Source organism: Phascolarctos cinereus, unplaced genomic scaffold, assembly GCF_003287225.1.
Source record: "Phascolarctos cinereus isolate Bilbo 61053 unplaced genomic scaffold, phaCin_HiC Scaffold_5;HRSCAF=322, whole genome shotgun sequence".
Lineage (NCBI taxonomy): Eukaryota > Metazoa > Chordata > Mammalia > Diprotodontia > Phascolarctidae > Phascolarctos > Phascolarctos cinereus.
In genome coordinates this window covers 408,189,273-408,213,548 of record NW_027555958.1, presented here as the reverse complement: position 1 = coordinate 408,213,548, position 24,276 = coordinate 408,189,273, and the positions used below count along the sequence as shown (strand labels likewise).

Genomic DNA, 24,276 nt, shown 5'->3' with positions numbered 1-24,276 from the left:
ATCCCCATCTTCCTTTAAGGCTTATCTGGATGTCATCTTCTCTGTGACATCTCTGCTGATATTAACCCCCAGCTGAAAATTCTCTCTCCCTCTTCGAGTTTTCCTAGAGCACTTTTTTGTGAGTCTGCCTTTGCCCACATCACATCCTGACCTGTTCAGCTGTGTATCTTACTTCCCCCGCCACACCCAACAGATTGTAATCTCCCCTGTGCAAGCACCTGTGTGATTTAAAAAATCTCTTAGCGCCAGTACCTAGCACAGCTGAAATATAGAAAGCCGAAATAGCTGTTAGGGAAGTGAAATGGAAACTTAATTAGACTGAGAAGTTGCCAATTCATGGTCAGTTTTACTTTTAAATATTTGTATTTGTGAATAGTTTTTGTAAATTTCATTAAATCAGAGATTGCATTTGAAACCTGCATTAAATCTGAGCTCTGAGCCCAACCTTAGCCTGTTGGATGGTGCTTTTCTTGTTTCTAGCCACTGCCTCCTGTTGCGTAAGAGTCTTTAAAATACAGGCAAAATTATCTTTCCCACCACTATTTGTGATATGGCTTTATAGCAAATGACCAAACTGTATCCAGGAATTGCTGTATCATGATCCTAAAATTATAAAGTGAGCTTTCTTATACCAATTCCAGAAATACTTCTTGAAGACCTTTAGGGGCTATGAAATATGAGAAATTAATTCATTCTTTGTAATAAGATAGCATTTTTAATTTAACCATAACCATTATAGGAATTCATTTTCGGCATGAGAGTCTATATCAGATTTGACTTGGAATTTTTATTTACTAACATAGGATTTCTAACTCTATTAAATTTTAAATGGTTTATCTAAAAACTAGATAAGACCAGTTAAATAATACATTGCCAGATAACCTCATTCACTACCTAGTATCCTGTTCTCAGTTGAATACTCTGAGAATACCTAGTTAAACAGCTATGTTAGGATGTAATCTCTTTGAGAGTAGGGATTGTTTTTGTATTTTTGTATTTGTATTCCCAGCACCTAGAATGTAGTAGGTGCTTAAATAAACACTTTTTGATTGAGTGTCTAAACTAAGGAAAAGTCTGAATTATTGTATCTTTTAAAAATACTATGATTTTGTTACTTTCAGGCATATGCAATGAAATAGAAATAGGCTGGCAAAATATTTGCTTTTGGGGGATTTCAAAAAATTCTGTCAATGATCATCTTTACTCTTGATTAATTTTCTAGTATCATTAATCTTTACTACAAGAAAAAGCTCATTAAACATACAGGAGAGGGGAAGGAATATATTCAGTAATGAATGTGATGTAAAAACAAAATGCATTGTGTAAAAAAGCTTTTCTTGCAACTAAAATAAAATGCTTCATTTATAATTGCTGGATTTTTTGCACATTAGGTAAATTCATTATTCTTGGTCAAATAAGTTGTTCTATCAACAGTCCAGAGAGAAGCACTAGGCATAAACTTGTGCTTACACTACAAGAAACTTGTCTTCTCTCTTCCTTTGTGATGCATTAGTTGATTACGGTGACAGTTTCATCAGAAAAATCAGTTCTTTTGGCCCCTCGTCTAGTTTTTTTTTTTTTAAATCTAACTTGCTTATGCTATAGTTGTTGTTTAGTAGATCAGTCAGTTGTGTCCAACTCTTCATTGATCCCATTTGGGGTTTTCTTGGCAAAGACACTGACTCAGTTTGCCATTTCCTTCTCCAGCTCATTTTACAGATGAGAAAACTGAGGCAAACAGAATTAAGACACTTAACCAGGGTCACACAGATAGTGTCTGAGGCCACATTTGAACTCAGGTCCTCATGACTCCAGGATTGACAGTCTTATCTACTGTGCTACCTAGCAGCCCCTAAAAAATACAACAGCGCATGTCCTCATTCCTAATCCTTATGCTAATTATTTTTCCCTTTAGAACTTCTGTTTCTTATTTGTAATCAGAAATTTAACGTATCAGTGGGAATTGCTGTCACTGTTACGCATAGGAGCAAAAATTTGTTAGTACCATCATAAGCATCCTCCAGGGCAGTTTCTAAATCAGCCAAGTACACATCTAATAATAATAAAAGCCAGCATTTACATAAAGCCTACTATGTGCCAGCCAGTCTTGCAAGCACTTTACAAATATTATCTAATTTGATCCTCGCAACCACCTCTGGGAGGCAGGTGCTATAATTATCCTCATTTTACAGATGAGGAAACTGAGGTCAGCAGTATTCAAGTGATTTTTCCAGGGTCACACTAAATTTAAACTCAGGTTTTCTGACTCTAGGTACCCAGCACTCTATCCATTGTGTCACCTAGCAAAGATTTCTTTCTTTCTTTCTCTTTCTTTTTTTCTTTCTTTCTTGACATTCGGAGTTAAGTGACTTGCCCAGGGTCACACAGTAGTAAGTGTCAAATGTCTAAGGGTGGATTTGAACTCAGGTCTACCTGACTGCAAGACCAGAGCTCTATCTACTGTGCCATCTAGCTGCCATCAGCAAAGATTTCTGGTTGAGTCTTGAAATAACTCTGGAGTACATTAATAGTTTATCCAACTGAAAATGTGATTAGAGTCATCTTCATTTTTACTTTGCATAATTATTACTAATCTAGGTATAATTGCAACTTTTATTTTTTGCCACTGAAACTTTTGAAACTACATTCAACTCAGATGTGACTTTCCTTTCTTCCCCTAGGAGTCACTAGAATGCAGAAGGTTGATTTCTCTGAAGAAGGTACTGTCTTCATGCATCTGTTATCTCACAAGCAATTTAATACTGGTTATAAGTAACATTACACCCAGAGACTGGGCTAAGACAGAAAACAAAATGTCCTTTGGGGTCGAAATTCATAGAAAAGGGATGGTGAGTGGGTGTCTGCTTGGGCTTGCATGCATTTCTTTTTCCGGATACTTTTACAAGGTGCAAATGAGCAGATAAATAAAAATAGTTTTTAGGAATTGATAGTTACCACTCTGTTATATATGTAGAATCTTTCTCAAAATGAATTAGTTCTGGGAAACCAGAAACTCCTGGTATATCCTGAATTTGATTACTATAATTTTTTTAAATCATATATTCCAAGGTTTCATATCAGTCTGTTTTTGAATAGGTCACAAGTTATATTTAGTCTTTTCGAGTCCTCATTTTCAACTGTAATCTGGATTGATCGACCCATAACTGGCATGCCTACTGGTCTTGTCAGAATCTCAGTTATGTATTACACTGTAGGCTCACATTTCTAATACCTAGTGTCTTTTCCTTCTCTCTGTGGTTTCCATGGTGAGCTTTGTGAAGTTAATCTTTTAGATTTGTCTATAAATGTTTGTTCAGGTAATAGACGCCTCCAGCACCACAGAATGGATGTGGCTGGCCGTGTGTGGTTAGCCCATTCAAAGTAGATGGCAAGGGCACAGACAGCATTTGTAAACCACGTCTCATGTGTGTTCCTGTTAATTACAAAGTATGACTAATCTCTAGTCGTGTTTAAAAAACCAAGATCCTTTTGGTGAAAAAAAATTAGTTGACATACACACTGCAACAACGACAAAAAATAAGCATAATAAATGAAAAAGCATTTCTGTATATAGCGTGATGAAAAAATGGGCTTTATCTATATTGATAAATGCCTCAGTTTCCTAGAAACATAATCAAATTGAGGCTTTTGAACATTGGACTGTAAGCTCTTTCTACCAACAATTCTTTAAACAAATTATTATGCAATCCCAGGGGAAACTGAAGAGGAGGAGGCAGAACACCACAACATCTCCGACAGTGACATGAATACTCCCAGCCATAGCGATGAGGATTCTACTAAGTCAAGAGGTAAATGACGGTGTCTGATTATCTTGTTGACCTTTTTATAGAAAGCATATAGATATTTGGCAAATTACGAAAACCGCTTTGGCATGAATTTTACATGTTAAATGAACATTTGTTAAAAGTTTTTGGTCCATTTATATTTTGGAGTAACCTGATGAGATGAATCATAATGTTTGAGCAAGTTAACCATCACAGGATCATAGAGCTGAGAGGGACCTTCCCTACTCCCCTCATTTTACCCATGAAGGAACAGAGGTGCAGAGAGATGGTAAGTTACCCAGTGAGGTCCCACAGGTAGTAAGGAGGTAGGACCAGGGTTTGAACCCAGTCCTTCGACTACAAGTGTTCTCTCCCCTCTATCATATTGCCTCTCATTATTGGGAAAAATATCTAACTTAAGTGTGTGAGTAAAAAATTATTTTGCCATTATGCTGATTTTCAAAAAGTTAGAGAAATTATGTTGATATTGGTACTCCAGTTTCTAAAGAGTTTTGTGGCTTTAAGAAATTGATAATGGTTTTAGCCAAAATTTTATCCCTAAGTTCTGGTTTAAATTCAGCCTCACATCAGCGATTGTTATTCTGTGGTTCATGAGTCTAGAGTTGGCAGGTACCTTGCAGACCATCAAGTCCAACTCCTTCATCTTACATATGAGGAAACTGAGGCCAAAGAGAAGGGAAATGATCTGTCCAAGGTCACTTGGGGTAAGTGTCAAAAGGAGGGATTTGAACCCAGGCTTTGATTCCAAAGCTGGGTGCTCTTTGCACCATACCATAATGGTCTTTTCAGTTGTTCAGGCTCCTGATCCAGGGAGAATTTATCCAAAGAGAGAAAAGTACCAGTGATATTAACAAGATGCTCAAACACAAGTCAAAAAATTTTGAATCTCTAAAAAGAACCAGTAGTCTAAGACTTTAGTCCCTCCACAGTGTTGATTCTCAGACTTTTCTCCCACAATCCCTGTGAAAGCACTGCAGTCCCTTCTGCATTCAAATAAAAAGCTCATAGTTTTGTCTTATAGCTGTTACTAGTGAGTGACAGTTTGAGTCAGTGGTCTGTGTTTCTGTCATCCCTCTTAATAGCAAACCAGATTTTTTTAGAGGGTGAAGCCAGAGAACGAAGCTCTGGGAGCTTGAAGGAGGTGACCGGCCATTAGTAGTTTTATGCCATTGCTTATCTAGGGGAGTCTGTAACTCCCTGAGACTTCTCAAGGCTTTCCATAGCCTGGACAAGGCTTTGTTCCTCTGCTAGTGATTGTCCCCAGTGATGTGGCTGACTGTTTATCTGCCTTAATGTTGTCCCTTCCTCCTCTTTTTGCAGTAGCAGCTAAGCTCCTTGAGAAGGTACCCTGTGTCTTTGTATTCCCAACTCCTAGGACATTGTCTAAGGGCTTGAAAAATGCCACTGATTTGAAGTGAATCTTTTACACTAAGATAGGTAGGAAGAATATTTCTATAGAAGAGAAATGGAGCATGTTGATTGACAGAGGAGAGATATTGCTGCATTATCTAGGTATGTTTAATGGTGCCACCTTGAAGGTGACTAACCTGCTTCATCTTCTAGCAATATATAATAATTGGGCAACTTATATGATGTAGCGCTAGAGTTAAAGTCAGGAAGGCCCAAGTTCAGACTCAGCCTGAGACATTAGCTATGTGACACTGAGCAAGTCACTTAACCCTTTCTGCCTCAGCTTTCTTGGTCTGTGAAATGGGAACAGTAATACTACCTACCTTCACAGAATTGTGAGGACTAAATGAGATAATGTGTGTATAGTGCTTTGCAAATCTTAATGCCTTCTATAAATGCCAGCTCTCATTACTCAGCAGCACTGAGCTGTTCAGAACTTTTTCTTGAATCTAATGGAACGGGTTTTGGAATTTTTTAATGATCCACAGATGACTTAGTATTTGCCTGCCATCTCTCTGACTTAGACTATAGTTAAAGCACTTTGTAAATCTATAAGTACTATAGAAATGTGAATTTATTACCTTAAAAATTTCTTATGTGTAAAGGAAATTTTAGTTTTATCATTTTGAAGTTAATTCAGACACTAATATAGTACAGACTCTAAAGGAAGATTACATATAGTGGCAATTAACAAGTAAAATTAAGTAAATTAGTTTTAAACCAAAATAGACTATATTGCAGCATAATATATCACAAACATGAAAGTCCTCAAGCATGTAGGAAAGTAATACTTTTTTTATTTATTTACTTATTTTTTATTTATTACTTTGTGAATGTTCAGAATCTTACCGTAAAATGGGAAAACTCAGATTAAAACCATAACTTTCTTTGACCACAGGCTCAAGGAATTTGTCATTTCTCTGAAGCTCAAGGATCCAAAAATCTTACTGTGTTTAAATGATCAACAACCTAAATCAGTTGAGGTCTCACAGAATATGATACCAGTTAAGAGTTATTTGAAGTATATAGTAACTGAATCTCAAGGATTAATAAAACAGTTCCACAAATAGCACCTCCATTTTAGGTAGTTGAACATAAAAGACAAAGACAACTGTAGCCTTACTTCCTGATCCACTTCTTCATCAACATGAATTTTTTTTCCTCCAGGAGTCATTATTCTGTGTGATGTATTAAACTTTCAGTAGTTTGCTAACTTTATGTTATTTATTTTTTTTATTTTATTAATTTATTTTGATTTATCAACAATCACTTCCATATGCTTTTGAGTTCAAAATTTTTCTTCCCCTTCCTCCCCACCACCCTCCCCAAGACGGCTCACAATCCGATATAGGCTATACATTTATGTTATTTCTAAATCTAAATCTTTCTTTGTTTACTTGTATATACTTAAAAGAAAAACAACACAGATCTGGATCCTGGGTTCCACTCTCAGCTCTACCATTAACTCCTTATATTACCTGGAGAAGTCATATCCTTTCTCTGAGCCTCAATTTTCTCATTTATGAAATGAGTGAGTTAAATTAGAGAACCTCTCAGATCCCTTCCTCCTCTAATGTTCTCATGTTCTGCTGTAGCCTTGTCATTTTGAATTATTAGAATTTTTCACAACTAAAAGATTTTTAATCACCCCTCCTCTATGCCATATTCTGTGTCTTATTACAATTATCTCCAAAGAGTAATACTAGGGAAAAGGCCAAAACCATCTATTACTTTTTTTTATATAACTGGGACTTCCTGTGACTTCTCCTACCCACCATCACACCCATCTTGGTAACAAATAAGTACAGTGAAGAGAAACAAGTCAGCATGTCAGCCATGCCTGAAAATGTATGCCTTCTTCATCCATAGCTTTTCACCTCTCTGACAAGAGATAAAAGTATGCTTTTCCCATCAGTCATCAAAAATCATTCCTGTTCACTGCATCAGTCAGCATTCTGAGGACTTTCAGTATTGTTTTCCTTGACATTAATGTGTTCATTGTGTAAATTGTCCTCATTACTCTGCTTACTTTGATCTGCATCCATTCAGACTTGTCTTCCCATGCTTCTCTGAATTCTTCATCTAGGCTATTTCTTATGATGAAATAATTTTCCATCAAGTTCGTATATGAGTTTGTTCAGCCCGCTCCCAGAGAATGAGCATCCCCTTTTGTTCTCAGCTACTTTAAACATTTTTTTAATATATGAGATCTTTCCTGCCATCTTTGACCTTTGTAGTCACAATTATGCCTAATGCCAGTATCACTGGGTCAGACATAATATAGATACAGTTCAGTGACTTTTATAGTATAATTCCAAATTATTGTTTATCAGAATGGTAGGACCAACTCACAGCTCCATAAACAGTGTGTTACACAGTTCTAGCAAATACCTTCAGGTACCATGATAGATTCAATCATTGCCTTGTGGTATGGTTTGTTTGTTTTTTAACTGTGGAACTGTGCTTTTAAAACATGAAATATGTCTTGATTTCAGTATGTCTGCCTGTATTTTTTAGATCTCCTAGTCAGTGTGCAGAATTTCATTGGCAGTCATGCAAGAGTATGTTTTTTAGGCATGTTTCCTTCTTTCCTCCTTCTTACCTTTCTGTTTACAGGTAGGTTCAGGTGCTGTTCTTGTTTTTTCCAGGTCATCTATTGCAGTTTTAAGTATAGCAAACAGTAAAAATAAATCAGTGAGAAATGAGGTGAGAGGGAATAGTGTGCATCTTAAAGTGTCTGAATTTCTTGAATTCCCTATATCTATTCCCAGGCTTGAATTTGAAATTTAAAAAAAATATATCACTTTCTGTGACCTTCATAGGCATTGATTCATGTTGATAGTGGCCTTGTGATTTTATTCATTGCTTTTGATTACATTGACCATAAAACAGTTTGAACCTTATGTACTTTGGTTAGGAAAAGAATAACTTCTTTGCTCTACTTTCTTGGGTAGGATGCACAAAAAAATTTGGTGTAATTATTAGGCAACCCCCAAAGTACTCTGTATGTAAAATTCCACACATGTTGGAAGTTTATTCCCCAATTCCCTTCTTTATTGTAATCTAATTCAAGAAACCTTGAGGGTTGAATTGTTTCTTTTATAACCTTCTTTACAGATTTTGGTTTTGTTCTTTCATTCACCTAGTGCCTGAATTTTAGCTCAGACATAGCAAGATAGAGATAATGCTCAGAATGGAATAAGAACATTTGAAAAAACTGCTTTTCTAAATCCTCCATTATCTTTATGTGCCTTTTGCTTCTAAGATCTTGGATTTTAGATTTCAGTCTGTCTTTATACCAAATGTCCAAATGTTACCCATGTAAGTACTTTTCAGGGAAACTTGTTACAATAAATCATGCCTTGGTAACATCAAGATTTTCATACTTGGTCATACAAATTTTATGGTTCATAACTATCACCTAGAAGCTTCACATGGTAGAGTAACATAACTCTTACCTTGTGACTTATCTGGCAATGGCTACAAAGTTGCTTATTGGTAACATCCAGGGTGTCTAATTGACAAAGCGTTGTGTGACCCTGGACATAGTTTCCTCATGTTTATGCTAAGGTACCAATCATATGATGAAAATGTTATTAATATTGGACAGGTGGAGTATTGAAGAAGCCTGAGTCCTGGCCTCCTAAGACAGGGAGAGAGGGCTAGTTCTTGGAATTAGAAAGACCTAGAGGCAGCTGTCTGGTCACCTTGGGCCAGTAAAAATCTTGGGACCATTATTTTGTTATTTTCTGGTCTTTAAAATGAAAAAATAAAACAACAAATGCCAAATTCTGGTCTGTAAGAACACTTTTGTTTTTAGCCTTTAAGTATTGTATTTTTTCTACCTCTGCTTTCTGTTGCAGGCCAAGAAGTAAAACTTCCCAATAAGCCGTCACCATTGCTAAGTAAGTACATGAATGTGTTTGCTTTTTTTTCTGCTGGCAAAGGGAATAATCTTGCTTTCTTTCCACAAAAAGTATCACAAATAGGACCTCAAATTATTTGACTTCTTTTTCCTCTTAAATCATAGGTACATCAGAGATGCACTGTATGTGGCAATTACTTTTGTAGTATGGATGTATTATCGTGTGTCATCCAGACTAATCTTGGAGGTTTTTTTTGTTTCAAAGTGGGACAGCAGGATGGAAAAATGGGAAGGGTCCATAATTCATGGGCAATTTATCTACAAGTCATTAAATGCATCCCATTTGTTAAAAATTAACACTGGAAGATGAAAATAGAATTTTATTTGTATCATTCATTCTCAGTTAAAAATGTGGTCCCTCCCTGATTAGATATGTATTTTCTGCCTAACTAGTGCCATGACATTTAAGGATGAGTAGAGTAAATACATGGGTTATGTAAGGAGCACGTCAGATGGGGATTAAGAGGTTTTACCTAACCTTATCTTGGTATCCTGCCTCACATATCATTGACCCTGGCCCTCCCCCTACTCTTGCCTTTTACCTTTATTTCTGAGCTTACTGCCAGTAGTTGTCTTGTTTTGGCCTTTCTGAGTCACTAACCTCATAACACTGTAGTCTTAATGGACATAATTGTTTCTAAAAATCTGTGCATAGAAATCTTGATGTTTTTACTCCAGCATCCCAAGTTCCAATAAAACCTCAGGAATGGCCTGGACAAAATGCAAGACTACGGATAAAATCACCAAGTAAGTAGATAAATTTCAGCTTGTTATAAAATGTTCTTAAGGTTATTTGCTAAGAGATAGAATCTTCTTAAAGTTCTACTTTGTCTATGGAAATGTTAATTTTTTGGGTTAAGTTGAGGATAAAAAAGCTTTTTAAAAAGAATATTTGGTTCTTTATTGCCAGTGTTTGGTTGTTAATAGGTTAGTGATAGTGTTATAAGAATTTGGTTGCATGATGAGCAGAAAACAAAACAAAATTCCAATTGGGCTCTGACTTGCTCTATAGACTTGGAATGACATGTAAGATGCCTTGGCTCTTTTTAAATGGACAGAATGACAATTCCAGTGGTACATTGTTGCCATACTGTATTGCCATTTCTTTACTGATGACACCTTTTTCTGTAGGATCCTTCTCCAGTAAGACATTCGAGTTTAGTTTGCATAACATACCTTCATTACCACAGTTTGAAGTAATAATGGTTACAGCCTTTGGATTTTGTTTGCAGTTATACGTTTGGGGTAACTTATTTTATCTGTTTTTAAAGAACTTAAGAAATGCTTTACATTTTCATCATGGATTAGAGTCATATTAAAAACTCAGTGTGCACAATACTTTCAGCAAAAATAAGTCAAAAGTAAAATCTTGTTTTTAGAGGAAAATTGATATAGTACTTAAGTCTGAAGTGACATTCAATCTAAGTGTCTATTCTGCATTCATTCATCTAGGGCCTAGGCCAAGTAAGTCCCCTTAGATTTCATAGAGGTCCATGCCACTGTGAGTCTCCTGAAGCTAGATGAGTGAATGGGATGTAGAGTATACAGAGAAGGTACAATTTATTATCTAGGTTGCATTACCCATGTTTTTCCCACAAAGTAAGAATTGGACTTTGGAATAAAGTTGGCCTTCTTCAGTTAAACCTTTTCATAATCCATACCTGTATTTTATTATAATTGGGCTTAAGTATATAATGTAGGTATCATTGGCTATCATTGTTAAGTCTTGCTAGTTGCTATTACATTCTCCTGATTACTTGTGTGTGTATATTTATGAGTTGTTAATATTTCTTATTGTCTCTTACCCCTAGAGCATCTCTGTCTTTTCTGTTCTGTTCAGTACAGCATGGTCTCCCTATGTTTCTCCTTATTTTATGTTCCTACTGTTTGCTGCTACTTATCAGGCTTTGAGACAGATTTGGTAGATGTTCTTAACATTCCTTTTTGGGGGATGGAGGAATAAAAGTAGTGACTTGCTTGAGCTGTCCCCCAAACCCCTCCAAATACCTTTAAAAAATGGCTCTAAACAAATTCTAGAGCAGCAGAACCCACAAAAAGACAGAGTGAAACAAATTTCCAGACTAAGACAACCTGGATGGTTGATTAGAAAGGTCTATTGCGCTGGACTGGGAGAGAAATGCAGTTCAGCATGGGTGCGCGAGCAGGCAAAGATTAGGCTTCAGCGAACCTGGAGCAGGCCTCAGAGGACTGAATCATGGGCAGCTGTGGTGGTTTCCAAACTTTCTCAACCCACAAATGCCAAAGACAACTTAGAAGGTCAGTAGAAAAGTTTGTGACTATGGTGAGAGAGAAACTCGTTCCTAGCCCCAGTTCCCGTGCAACCATGGGGTGGCAGCTGCTTTGGGAGCTTCCAGCCCACAGACTGAAGGGAATCAAGTGACTGATCAGAGGGGGATTGCAGAGATCTCTTTGCTGGTACTAAGGCAGGATTCTCTTGCTTTGCTTGTGATTGGATCTGGGTCACAGTTCTGAGTGGTGATCCTGGATCACCTGGGGCGAGGAGGAGTGCTGGTGTGGAGATTGTAGTGGTGGTGCAGAGAAAATCCTCCTCACAGTTCCAAGGCAGAAAAGAGTGCTCATAGACCAGAGCACAGGCCAGGAAAGGAGTAAACACCTCGCCCTTGATCATACCACCTTGGAAGAACTGAAAACTTACAGGTCCCTAGGAGTCTCTCTGAAAACAGCTGCACAAAACCCCCTAAGCTTGGGATAGTACATTCTCCACACTAGAAGCAGATCCCCCTACCTTAACAAAGAGTTTAAAATTCAAGAAATTGGCTGGGATCATGATCAAACTGTACAAAAAAAGTCAGATCATAGAATCTTTCTTTGGTGACAAAGAAAATCAGAACATACAACCAGAAGAAGACAACAAAGTCAAAGCTCCTACATCCAAAGCCTCCAAGAAAAATATGAATCAGTCCCAGGCCGTGGAAGAGCTCAAAAAGGATTTTGAGAAGCAAGTAAGAGAAGTAGAGGAAAAACTGGGGAGAGAAATGAGAGTGATGCAAGAAAATCATGAAAAATAACTCAACAGCTTGCTAAAGGAGACCCAAAAAAATACTGAAGAAACTAACACCTTAAAAATAGCCTAACCCATCAAAATCTCATACTATATACCAAAATAAAATCAAAATGGATTCATGATTTAGATATAAAGGCTGATACTATAAGCAAACTGAGAGAGCAAGGAATAGTTTAGCTATCAGATTTATGGAGAGCAGAAGAATTCATGACCAAACGGGAGACAGAGAACATTATGTAAAGCAACATAGATAATTGTGATTACATTAAATTGAAAAGTTTTTGGACAAACAAAGCCAATCCAACCAAGATTAGAAGGAAAGTAGAAAATTGGGAAAGAATTTTTACAACCAGTCTCTCTGATAAGGACCTCATTTCTAAAATATACCAGACAAATTTATAAGAATACAAGTCATTCCCCAGTTGATAAATGGTCAAAGGATATGAACAGTCAGTGTTCAGATGACGAAATTAAAGCCATCTATAGTCATATGAAAAAATGCTCTAAATCATTATTGATTAGAGAAATGCAAATCAGAAGAACTCTGAGGTACCACATCACACCTATCAGATTGGCCAACTTGACAAAACAAGAAAATGATTGATGTTGGAAAAGATTCGGAAAAATTGGAACACTAATGCATTGTTGGTGGAGTTGTAAAATGATCCACCCATTTTGGAGAGCAATTTGGAACTATGCCCGAAGGGCTACAAAAATGTGCATATCCTTTGACCCAGCAATAGCACTTCTAGGGCTATATCCAAAAGAGATCATACAAATGGAAAAAGGACCCACGTGTAGAAAAATATTTATAGCAGCTCTTTTTCTAGTGGCAAAGAATTGGAAATTGAAAGGATGCCCATCAGTTGGAGAATGGCTGAACAAGTTGTGATATATGAATGTAATGGAATACTATTGTACTATAAGAAATGAAGAACAGGCTGACTTCAGAAAAACCTGGAAAGACTTGTATGGTCTGATGCTGAGTGAAGTGAGCAGAACCAGGAGAACATTGTACACAGTAACAGCCACATTTTGCAGTGACTAATATTGATAGACTTAAGCCTTCTCAGCAATACAAGGATCTAAGACATCTCCAAAGGCCTCATGATGGAAAATGCTATCCACAAAGAAAGAATTATGGAGTTTGAATGCAAATAGAAGCATACTATTTGCTATTTTTTTTCTTCTCGTGTTTTGTTTCCTCTTTCTGGTGGTTCCTCCTATTGGCTCTAATTCTTTCTTACGACATCACTAATGTGAAAATATGTTTAATAGGAATGTATATGTAAAGCCGATATCAGATTGTGGGCCATCTTGGGGAGGGAGGTGGGGAAGGAAGGGGAGAAAAATTTAAAACTCAAAAGCTTATGGAAGTGATTGTTGATAATTCAAAATAAATTAATTTTTTTTAAAAAATAGCATAACCCAAATGGCAAAAGAGGTCCAAAAAGCCAATGAGGAGAAGAATGCCTTCAAAAGCAGAATTGGCCAAATGGAAAAGGAAGTCCAAAAGCTCACTGAAGAAAATACCTCCTTAAAAATTAGAATGGAGCAATTGGAAGCTAGTGACTTTATGAGAAATCAAGACATTATGAAACAAAACCGAAAGCATGAAAAAATAGAAGACAGTGTGAACTATCTCATTGGGAAAACAACTGACTTGGAAAATAGATTCAAGAGAGAGAATTTAAAAATTATTGGAGTATCTGAAAGCCATGATCAAAAACAGGAGCCTCAACATCATCTTTCAAGAAATTATCAAGGAAAATTGCCCCGATAGTCTAGAACTGCAGGGTAAAATAGAAATTGAAAGAATGTACTGACCACTTCCTGAGATTCCCAAAGGAAAACTCTTAGGAATGTTGTAGCCAAATTTCAGAGTTCCCAAGTCAAGGAGAAAATATTGCAAGCAGCCAGAAAGAAATAATTCAAGTATTATGGAAACGCAATCAAGATAACACAGGATTTAGCAGCTTCTACATTAAGGGACTGCAGGGCTTAGAATATGATATTCCAGAGGTCAAAGGACATAAGATTGCAGCCAAGAATCACCCACCCAGCAAAACTGAGTATAATCCTTCAGGGGAAAAAAATGGATAGTCAGTAAAATAAAGGACTTTCAAGCATTCTTCATAAAAAGACCAGAGCTGAATAGAAAATTTGACTTTCAAATACAAGACTCAAGAGAAGCATGAAGCTCTTCCCTTGACTCATCCTACGTAATCATTTAAAATGGTGAGATACTCTCTTAATCCAGAGAACCCCACAAAATCAGGCAAGTCAGGGGGTTCAAATCTCCGGGTCTACTTCAAGAACACCCATGAAACAGCCCAAGCTATCAAGGCCATGCATATCTGAAAAGCTACAAAGTATTTGAAAGATGTCACATTGAAGTAACAATGTGTTCCCCTTCAGGCAATATAATGGTGGAGTTAGCAGGTGCGCCCAGCCTACGGTCGTTGGCCCAAAAAGAGTGCTGAATTCTTGCTGCATATGCTTAAAAATGCAGAGAGTAACGCAGAACTGAAGGGTTTGGATGTGATTCTCTTGTCATTGAGCATATCCAGGTTAACAAGGCTCTCAAAGTGCGATGGCATACTTACAGGGCTCATGGTCAAATTAACCCATACATGAGTTCTCCTTGCCATGTTGAGATGATACTTACTGAAAAGGAACAAATTGTTCCTAAACCAGAAGAGGAGGCTGCTCAAAAGAAAAAGATATCCCAGAAGAAACTGAAGAAACAAAAGCTTACGGCACCTGAGTAAATATGACATAAGAATGCAAATAAAAGTGAAATTAAAAAAAAGAGAGAGAGAAGCATGAAGAGGTAAACAGGAAAGAGAAATCATAAGGGACTTATTAAGGTTGAACTGTTTACATTCCTACATGGAAAGATGATATTTGTAATTCATGAGACCTTTGTCAGTATTAGGATAGTTGGAGGGGAAAAAAATTATATGTATAGATAGATTGATAGATAGAGGGCATAGGGTGAGTTGAAGATGAATGGGTGCTATCTGGAGAATAAAATTAAGGGGTGAGAGAGGATTATACTTGGGAGAAGGAGAAAGGGAGAGGTAGGATGGGGTAAATTATCTCACGTAAAACAGACAAGAAAAGGCTTTTACAGTGGAAGGGAAGTGGAGGAAGGTGAGAGGGAATGAGTGAATCTTATTCTCATCGGATTTGGCTTAAGGAGGGAATAACATACACATTCAATTGGGTATGGAAAGCTATTTTACCCTATAGGAAAATAGGGGGGAAGGGAATAAGAGAGTGGGGGGATGATAGAGGGGAGGGCAGATTGGGGAAGGGGGTAATCAGAAGCAAAACACTTCTAAGGAGGGACAGGGTCAAAAGAGAGACTAGAATTAAGGGGGGGGGCGGGACAGGATGAAGGGAAATATAGTAATTTTCCACAGAATGACTACTATGGAAGTGTTTTGCATAACTACACATGTATAACCTGTATCAAGTTGCTTGCCTTCTCAATGAGGGTGGGTGGGGAGGGAGGGAGGGAGAAAATTTGGAACCCAAAGTTTTAAAAACAAATGTTAAAAAATTGTTTTCACATGCAACTGAGAAATAAGATACATAGGCAGTGGGGTATAGAAATCTATCCTGCCCTACAGGAAAATAGAAGAAGAAGGGGATAAGAGAAGGGCGGGAGAGATAGAAGGGAGGGCAGATTAGGGGAAAGGGTATTCAGAATGCACACTGTCTTGGGGTTGGGGGAGGGATGAGATGGAGAGAAAATCTGGAACTCAAAATCTTGTGGAAGTGAAAACCAAAAATAAATAAATTTTTTTTTAAAAATTCCTTTTTGGCTCAGTCTATTCTTCTTCCCTCCCTTGCTACTCATAGCTAATTTCTGTAGCTGCTGTTTCCCAAGAACAGTGTCAGTTGCCTAAAAGACATCTTATTATATTATAGTGAGCCTAAAGTACCCCCCAAAAATACTTTAATACCACACCAGGCTTGCAGTTCAACATTATAGAAAATTAAATTACTATGTGTGTGGAGTTTATAACATATATGACCAGTCCATGATATCATTTTAAAGTGTTTCATAAGTGCCTTGGAAACAAAGAAAACACCTTAATGCAAATATGGAGTAGGAAATAAAAATCCTAGGTGTACTATAGCTTCAAACTGTAGTACCTGCAGTGGTAATAATAATAATAATAACAATAGTAATAACAATAAGAAGTCTGTTCATTTGGGGAAGGACAATTCTATATTTACTTCAAAACAGACAGCACAGATTTCCTTTTTCCTTTCTTCACTCCTACCCCAACCTAATGACTTTCTTTCCTTTGCTTAGCATTCCAACATTCATGCCTCACAATCTGACTGCATAATTTTGTCAGCTCAGATAGAAAGCAGTACTATACTATTGTCACCAGTGATTTAGTACCACTCCACCAGTATTTCAGGGTAGATGACATGTCTATTTCCCACTAGCCAAGGGCATTTCCTCCAGTTACCCAACTTCCAAAATAGCAAAGAGCAGAGAAATGAATGGGCGAAAACATAGTTCATGAGTTTTTCAGCTGATACTTGTCCCTTCAGATTGCGATGTCATGTAAGTCACTGTATAATAATGATGATAATCTCCTATTTAGCCAAATATTATTGCTGTTTTGCAGATAAAGAAACTGAGGTTCAGAGATATACTCAAAGTTACAAAGCTAATAAGTGTTGGAGCCCAGGCCTCAAACCCATGTCTGATTAAAGTTGGAAAGGACCATAGAGGTCATCTACTCCAACCCCCTCCCCCTCATTTTTTATAGACAAGGAAGCTTGAGTCTAGGGAGAAAAAGTAGCTGGCCAAGCCCACGTTCACACAATTAGTAAGTGGAAAGGTTGAGACTTGAACTGAGGTCTGCTTTCTTCCAGTCCAGTGTTTTCTACATTTCCTGGAGCTATGTGCTGCTACTGTGTGTTTTCCATGTTAATGTGTTAATAACTTGTCTTCTCCTTAGAGAGCTATCTGTTATTGATGAGGATAAAAGGATCACAGTCATCTGCTTATTACTGTGTGGGCAGTGACTAATTATCATTCCACCCTTTAGGCGGGAAGAATATGGGCCCTACCCCATAAAAGTTTCATTCTGGAAATTTGTGCTACTTTCAATATTTTAAGTTTGTTATTAAGAATTTTAATTTTGCTATTAAGAATGTTATTCTTAATGTAATGTGTTCCATAAACTGATTTTAAAGGATGTCCTGCCTTATCAATGATATTGTATATCGGTCGTTTGGGAGTGGTAACTGTAGAATGTGTGTCAGCTCTGGTTTTTTAATTAGGTAAATCCTAGGTGTGTTACTTAATAACAACTATTATGGACACCTCATCATGATGGGAAATTTTTTAAAAATTAAGAGTCTCTGTAATATCTAAGTTCAATCATAGTTTGAGTAAGAGCTGTTATAGGGGATGAGTTATCCCAGTCTAGACTTATTTTGATGACTAGCTCTAGCAAGTTCATAATGGCCTTGAGGCATTTGGGATTTTTTTTAAGGGGAGTATATTCATTTTTTGCTTTTTGGTCTTGAGGCCAAAAATTTATCTATCTGTTCCAGGAATTCTTAACCTCGATAGTATATGGGTTTGAGGAATGTTTGGAAAACCAACTAATCACTTTCCTTTATCTGGAAAAAAAAATCCAATGTTAGTTTTAAAGAAAAAAATTTGAAAGCATTCAGGATTTGAGTGATACAGACACCAGACATCAAAGTTTATTTGAAAAAGTCTCTAAGTAGCCTACATTCAATTCTTTCTTGTTCCTTGCAGCATCTACAGTAGGCCAGACTTTGATTCATGATCATTTTTCAGATGGTATGATGTATATTAAATTTTATCATGTGCTTGACCTCTTTTCTTCTTTCCTTTGACTTGTCCCAGAACATTCTCTACTCCTGTTAAATAATTAAGAGTAAGGTAGGATAGTGATACTTTAATTGACTTAAAAGACCTCATCACAACATTCAGTATTGGATCTTCAAATTTTATTTGTAACTACTTTATGTAGATAATGTGGGGATCTAGTTTTATACAATTTTATAATTTGCTGGGCAGTTTAATATTTCATTTGACAAACATATTGAATACCTACTGTGTACACAGCATTATTCTAGGCCCTGAAAGAGGTACAAAGATAAACAAGACATAAAATATTATAAACTAATAGGGAAATCAGAAGAAAAATAGCTTATTTCCAGTTTGGATTTGGGGGGGGGTCTAGATCATAAAATCTGAGATTTAGAGCTGGAAAGAACTTTAAAAAGGTCACTTGGTCCAACCCCCTCATTTTATAGATGAGGAAACTGAGGCCCAGGGAAGTCACTTACCTCTAGTCCCAAAAGGAGTCAGTGGAAAAACCAGGATTTGAACCCAGTCATCATCTGGTCCCAAGTTTTACTCTCAAGGCCAGTCAATACCTGCCTCATCTTTAGGAACTACAGCCATGTAGTCCACCCACCCCACCCCCCATTTTGCAGATGAGGAAACTGAGGCACAAAGAAGTCGATGTAACTTACCCAAGGTCATTCAGTTAGTAAGTAACAGAGCTAGGCTTCAAACCCAGGTCCCCTGACTTCAGATCCAATACTCTTTCCATCATATGTTGCAGCTGTCCCTGCCTGCCTATCATCCTTGTTCCATAGCTGACCCCTAGCCTCACAGGGTCCAGGTATGGAGCCCTCTTTCCCTGGGGCTTATTTTTGTAGTCTCTTCATGTTTATGTTTGGGGATATTTGCTTGGTTGCCTTAGTTACTCAGGGAATGTCCACCCTGAGACTTGCTATAGAATGTTGTGCCCATAGCTCTAAAGTTTCTAGCCATGGTGACTGGGATGATGGTGAGGCTATTAATGGAAATAGGGAAAGCAAAAAGGGGAATAGAATTTGAGCGAATGATGACGAGCTCAATATTGAATATATAGAGGTCAAATTTAGTTAAGGAAATATTTCCTAAGTACCTAAAATATATACAAAGCACCATGCTAGGCTCTAAAGACGCAGCAACAATAGGATGCAACACAGGTCATGCTGTTTAATAAAGTGGAAAAATATATATTAGAAATTCTAGGAGGGAGAAACCACGTTAACTGGAAGCACTGTGGTGCAAGGAAGAATTTCTCCCCAGCAGTGCTCAGCCATGGAAAGTGCTTACTTTGGTAAAGACTTACAGTAAGGGTTCTTAACTTTGTTTGTGCTGCAAGACCCCTTTGGCAGTCTGGTGAACACTGGACCCCTTCTCAGAATCATGTTTTTAAATACATAAAATATAGAAGGTTACAAAGGAAACCCAATTATATTCACATTTCATTATCAAAGTTTTTTTTTTTTAAAACAAGTTCATGGACCCTAGATTAAGAACCCCTGACTTAAATGTTTGTTCTGTTATATGAAGGTGAAGGCAAGAGGTAGAATCAGAAATGAGGGTAGAGATAGTATTACCAGATGCTACTGAGCTGTCAAAAGCGTTTAGGATTGAGAAGGCGCTTGAGTTTTTGAAGGTCTCTGGTAACTTTTAAGAAAGTAGTTAGGGAGAGTCAGTTGAGGTAGAGGGCAAAACTGGAATTCATATTGAAAGATATTGAGAAATGAGTAGGTGGTGAGGAAATAGAGGCATTGGATGACTGTTCTTTTAAAATGTTTGTCAATACGATAAAATTAACTCCATGGAGAAACAGAGTCAAAAGAAAGGAAGTGGGAGGCAGAGGTGATTGAAGGCATAAATGAAGGGGTTAGTTTGGGGAAGGAGTATTACCTCCTCTTAGACAAATGGGAAGATGGAAAAAATGGGTAGAGACAGAAACTCGAGTTGAAAGCTATGACTGCACGCTCTTGGTCTCCTTGTAAAGTTCTTTCTTTTGCCATATGATAGAGCTTTTATTTTTCTTATCTTCATTAGAGGGAAATACCTAAATTTTAAAACCTAAATTGAATGATTATACTTCTTTCTCAATCTTTTCAACAGATGATAACTTCCATAAATCAGACCTTAGAAACAAATCGTTATTATCTGTCAACCAAAGTAAGTACCTCTTGATTCCTACTTGACCTTATTCTTCAGTGAAACTATGTTGGTGATAAAGCTCATTCACAGAAGTATAAAATCTCAGAATTGAAATGAACCTTAGAGACCACCTATTTTATTCTGTACCTTAGACCTTACCAAGACTCCTTTCTAATTATTCTACAATTAAGTTTTCTATATTTTAATAATCAGATAGTTAAAACTACTGCTTTTGAAGAAACATGGCTGGAGCTCTTTAGGAAAACATTGATTTTAGAGTCTGTGTTTAATATAAGAAAAGCCACATGTTGGGATCTCCCCTTTAAACTCTGTTGGCCTCATAGTCAAAAGGATGTAGCAAGTGAACAGACTGGGACAGATTTTGTGATACATTCAATGTTGATGAGCACTTATGCTGGACGTTTCAGAATGCTGCAAAGCTGGAAAGCAAAACAGCACCCTTCTCATGGTTTGTAATCGAGAATGAGAAAATTCCAAACTCAGTTTTGCTACTGTTAAATTATATTGTATCGTGGGAAAAATAGAATGAGCCTGTGATTCCAAAAAACTGGCAAGTATTTATTATGCACCTGCTAATGTGCAGAGCACAGGTGCACCAAGACCCAGGGTATGTGAAGACCAAAGTGAAAACAGTCCTTCCCCTTGAGGAGGGCTAATAATAAGTACATATTCTAGGGTCCTATGTACATATATAGGTATATACAAAAGATACAAGATAATTTGGGAAGGGGGAAAGCACTAGCAACTGGAAAAACTGGGTATCATAGGTGCCTGAATATAAAAGAAAATCACAGCTGTTATTAGTAATATATGGAAGAGATTAATTTAAATTATCCTTTTATTTTTATTCTCATATTACAGTTGCAATATTAGAAAACATTTAATTTAAAATAGTCTACTTTTTGGGTGTAATATGAACTGCTAATTTTCTGTAACAAATCATTTCATAAATTTGATCTAATATTATTCTTTTCCAATTTCATATTGTCCTGTGCCGCAGCAGAAATAAACGATATTTAGGTATGCTGTGTGCTGTTCTAAACTGCTTGAAGCATTTTTCTATTTATTACTATAAGGCTATTTTTTTTTAATCATTTCTGCAGTTTTAGCATTTTAGAGCTAGAATAAGCCTTAGAAATCATCACCTATTACCCAGTACCATGTCTAAAGAAACACATACACATATTTGCATATGTAACCTTGAATATTTTTGCACACGTGTAACTTTATTTTTAAAAATGTAACAATTCTTCTGTGAAGCTGAGAAAGTGATGTTTATGTTTGTCCCTTCTGTTATTCCTAAGTAGATGAGTCCAGAAAGAAGTCTTCTGTCATAGCGTGGCTGCTGGTATTAGTAATTCTTGTTGCCTCCAGTTTTTTCTACATAAATTGGACTTCAACCACAAGTGTAGAAACCACTGCTGTGCAGAAATTCCAGAACCAGATGAAAAAGCTTATGAATAAGTACCGAAGTCAGGATGAAAAGTTATGGAAAAGGAGCCAGACGTTCCTGGAGAAACACTTGAATAGTTCCCACCCTCGGCCCCAGCCCGCCATCTTGTTGCTGACTGCTGCCCAGGATGCTGAAGAAACGCTTAGGTGTCTGAGCGAACAGATTGCAGACGCCTACTCCTCCTTCAATAGGGTTCGTGCAATCCGAATTAATGGGACTGGCAGATCCACCCAAGACAGTGATTATGTCAAGCTGGAAGTAGATCAGAAACTGACTGATGGATTCAAGAATGGCCAGAATGCAGCTGTGGTTCATCGTTTTGAATCACTCCCCGCAGGCTCCACTCTCATCTTCTACAAATATTGTGATCATGAAAATGCTGCCTTCAAAGATGTGGCCCTGATTCTTACAGTCCTACTGGAAGAAAAGACCCTGGGAACTGACTTAGGCCTAAAGGAGATTGAAGAGAAAGTGAGGGATTTCCTCAAGGCCAAGTTTACCAGTTCTGACACCCCTAACTCCTATAATCACATGGATTCAGACAAACTAAGTGGACTATGGAGCCGTATCTCCCACCTGGTATTACCTGTTCAGCCTGAAAATTCCCTGAAAAGTGGGGTGTGCTTATAACTGTGGCAGAAAAGGAAATATGCCTCATGTCCCAAGAACTTCTCAAGCCTTCTGACCAGTAATAAGAATCAGAGCTCTTTTTGCAAGAACTATTTTCTTTTTAAAGGAAATTAAAGTTCTGTTGTAAACATAGGACATAGTGAATACAAAGCACTGTAAATGCTTTTAATTTCTTAGTCATCTTAATATGGTCTGTTATCCTGAAGAGAATTTTTTTTCTTCGTTACATACAGAACAGTGAAGGCTGCACCTTAGAGTTGCAGTTAGTTTGCAGGTTCCACAAAGAGTTCTCTTTGAGAACCTGGAGCAGAATCATTATAGGTTTTGTCTGATTAATGAATTGATAGACTTCTTTCCCATTAAGTTTTCTAATTTTTTAGTTTAGGTATTTTCTTCCAAAGCTTTCCCTGCCACCTCCCCTGCTCCTGCCCCTGCCCTCCCCACTCCCTACCCCTGATTCATTGGCCTAATGGTATGACAGCTCCTCACACATAGCTATGGGCTTTCCTGTTCCCTTTCCTTTAGCACATTTTAGGTGTGGATTTACCCTCTTAACTATTTCTTAGAATAACAGAAGCACTGAAAGTTTTCAAGGGTTGGGGAAATGGGGGAAAAAATCTTGCACAAAATTAAATTTTAACAATAAGCCATTGCGACTTGGATGATCTAGATGTTTTTAGCATCCTTATCATCCCAGTTAATAATTCAGTCTTTCCTTTTTAGTATAGCCATCTCAAAATATTCTTCCCATAAGAAATTTCTGATCCTGCAATAAGATTTGGAAGGCAATATATCATGAGACAGTAAGTTCAATGTTACCCCTTGAAGGCTGGGCAAATTCTGGGTAGTTTATTCTAAACATATATGTTAAAGCTTTTGATTTTAATGAAAATCTAAAATTGCAGGATCAGTAAATAATATTAACTTCTCTGTCTGTATATGTGTTTTATTCTGAGTCATTTAATGAAACTCCATGAAGAATATGAAGATTTACTATGCATATAAGTTTATTTTGAGTGCCTCATGCCAAAAAGAAAATAAAAATACCACAGATGAAGAATTTTTAAATGTATATTTAATGTACTTATATATTTCAGTTTTATCTTTCAATCTGTAATTTATAGTATTCTAGTCTCTTAAGTTGCTATAGTTTTTCTTAGATTCTTGTAATTATGGAGTGACCTAGGGTTGGTTTTTTTTTGTTTGTGAAACTTGGAAAATCTCTATTCTTGTTTTCTTTCAGAGTGTTATTAGAGCTAGACATTGGTTTCATAACTGCCTTTGAATGACCTGTATTTGATAGCAAATGGATAGATGGTTTAATTCTTCTTTGGTGAGGCTGCCTACGTTCATAAATCACACATCCTTATTAAAATGATTTTCTGACAATCCAAAGTCATATTATTTGAATTATTTTCCCAAAAAAATTCCCAAATGAACAGGAAGTGATAAAAAAAAATTGTCATTTTATACATACAAAAAGTATTGGGTGGGGAGGTAAATGTTTTTATTAAATATTTTGCTGACCAAATAATTTTAAGTGATTAATATGCTACTTATTGTACCTTTTGGAAACATTAATTGTAGCAGCTGATTTGTAAAAATGACTTTCAAAACTATTTTAGTAATTTAAATAAATTTACTCTTTTGGTTTTTATTCAGAGTGTGATATGAACTTAATGACAAGCACTTGAACACATTCCTTGTTCTCCTCTGCTTCGTCCTCTATCACGTTCCCTCTGTCACCTCTGTTCCTTTGCATGTGGTTCTCCACGTCTGAAATACACTCTCTCCTCACCTTGGTCTCTTGAAGTCTTTAATGTCCTCCAAAGTACAGCTCAGATGCCACCTTCTATAGCAAGCTCTTCCTTGTCTCCTCCTACAAGTTGGTTAGTCCTATCTCCCTCTTGAAATTGCTTTATATAATTATGCATTTGTTTATCTATGTGCCTG

General features: G+C 36.9%; 1 protein-coding gene across 5 annotated transcripts in view; it reads left to right on the top strand.

The window, feature by feature from the left end:
* The window catches only part of TOR1AIP1 (torsin 1A interacting protein 1), a 39,084-nt gene extending 15,104 nt beyond the window's left edge, over nt 1-23,980 (top strand). For 2 of the 5 annotated variants that reach the window (XM_020984341.2, XM_020984339.2), the window contains exons 5-11: nt 2,682-2,720; nt 3,714-3,809; nt 9,080-9,121; nt 9,820-9,888; nt 17,991-18,035; nt 20,181-20,237; nt 21,545-23,980. In XM_020984341.2, coding sequence (XP_020840000.1) covers nt 2,682-2,720; nt 3,714-3,809; nt 9,080-9,121; nt 9,820-9,888; nt 17,991-18,035; nt 20,181-20,237; nt 21,545-22,323 — 1,127 coding nt within the window. In that variant the 3' untranslated portion in view covers nt 22,324-23,980. The remainder of the gene's footprint in view (nt 1-2,681; nt 2,721-3,713; nt 3,810-9,079; nt 9,122-9,819; nt 9,889-17,990; nt 18,036-20,180; nt 20,238-21,544) is intronic. The other 3 variants (XM_020984340.2, XM_020984343.2, XM_020984342.2) reach the window with 3 other exon arrangements.
* The last annotated feature ends 296 nt before the right edge of the window (nt 23,981-24,276 follow it).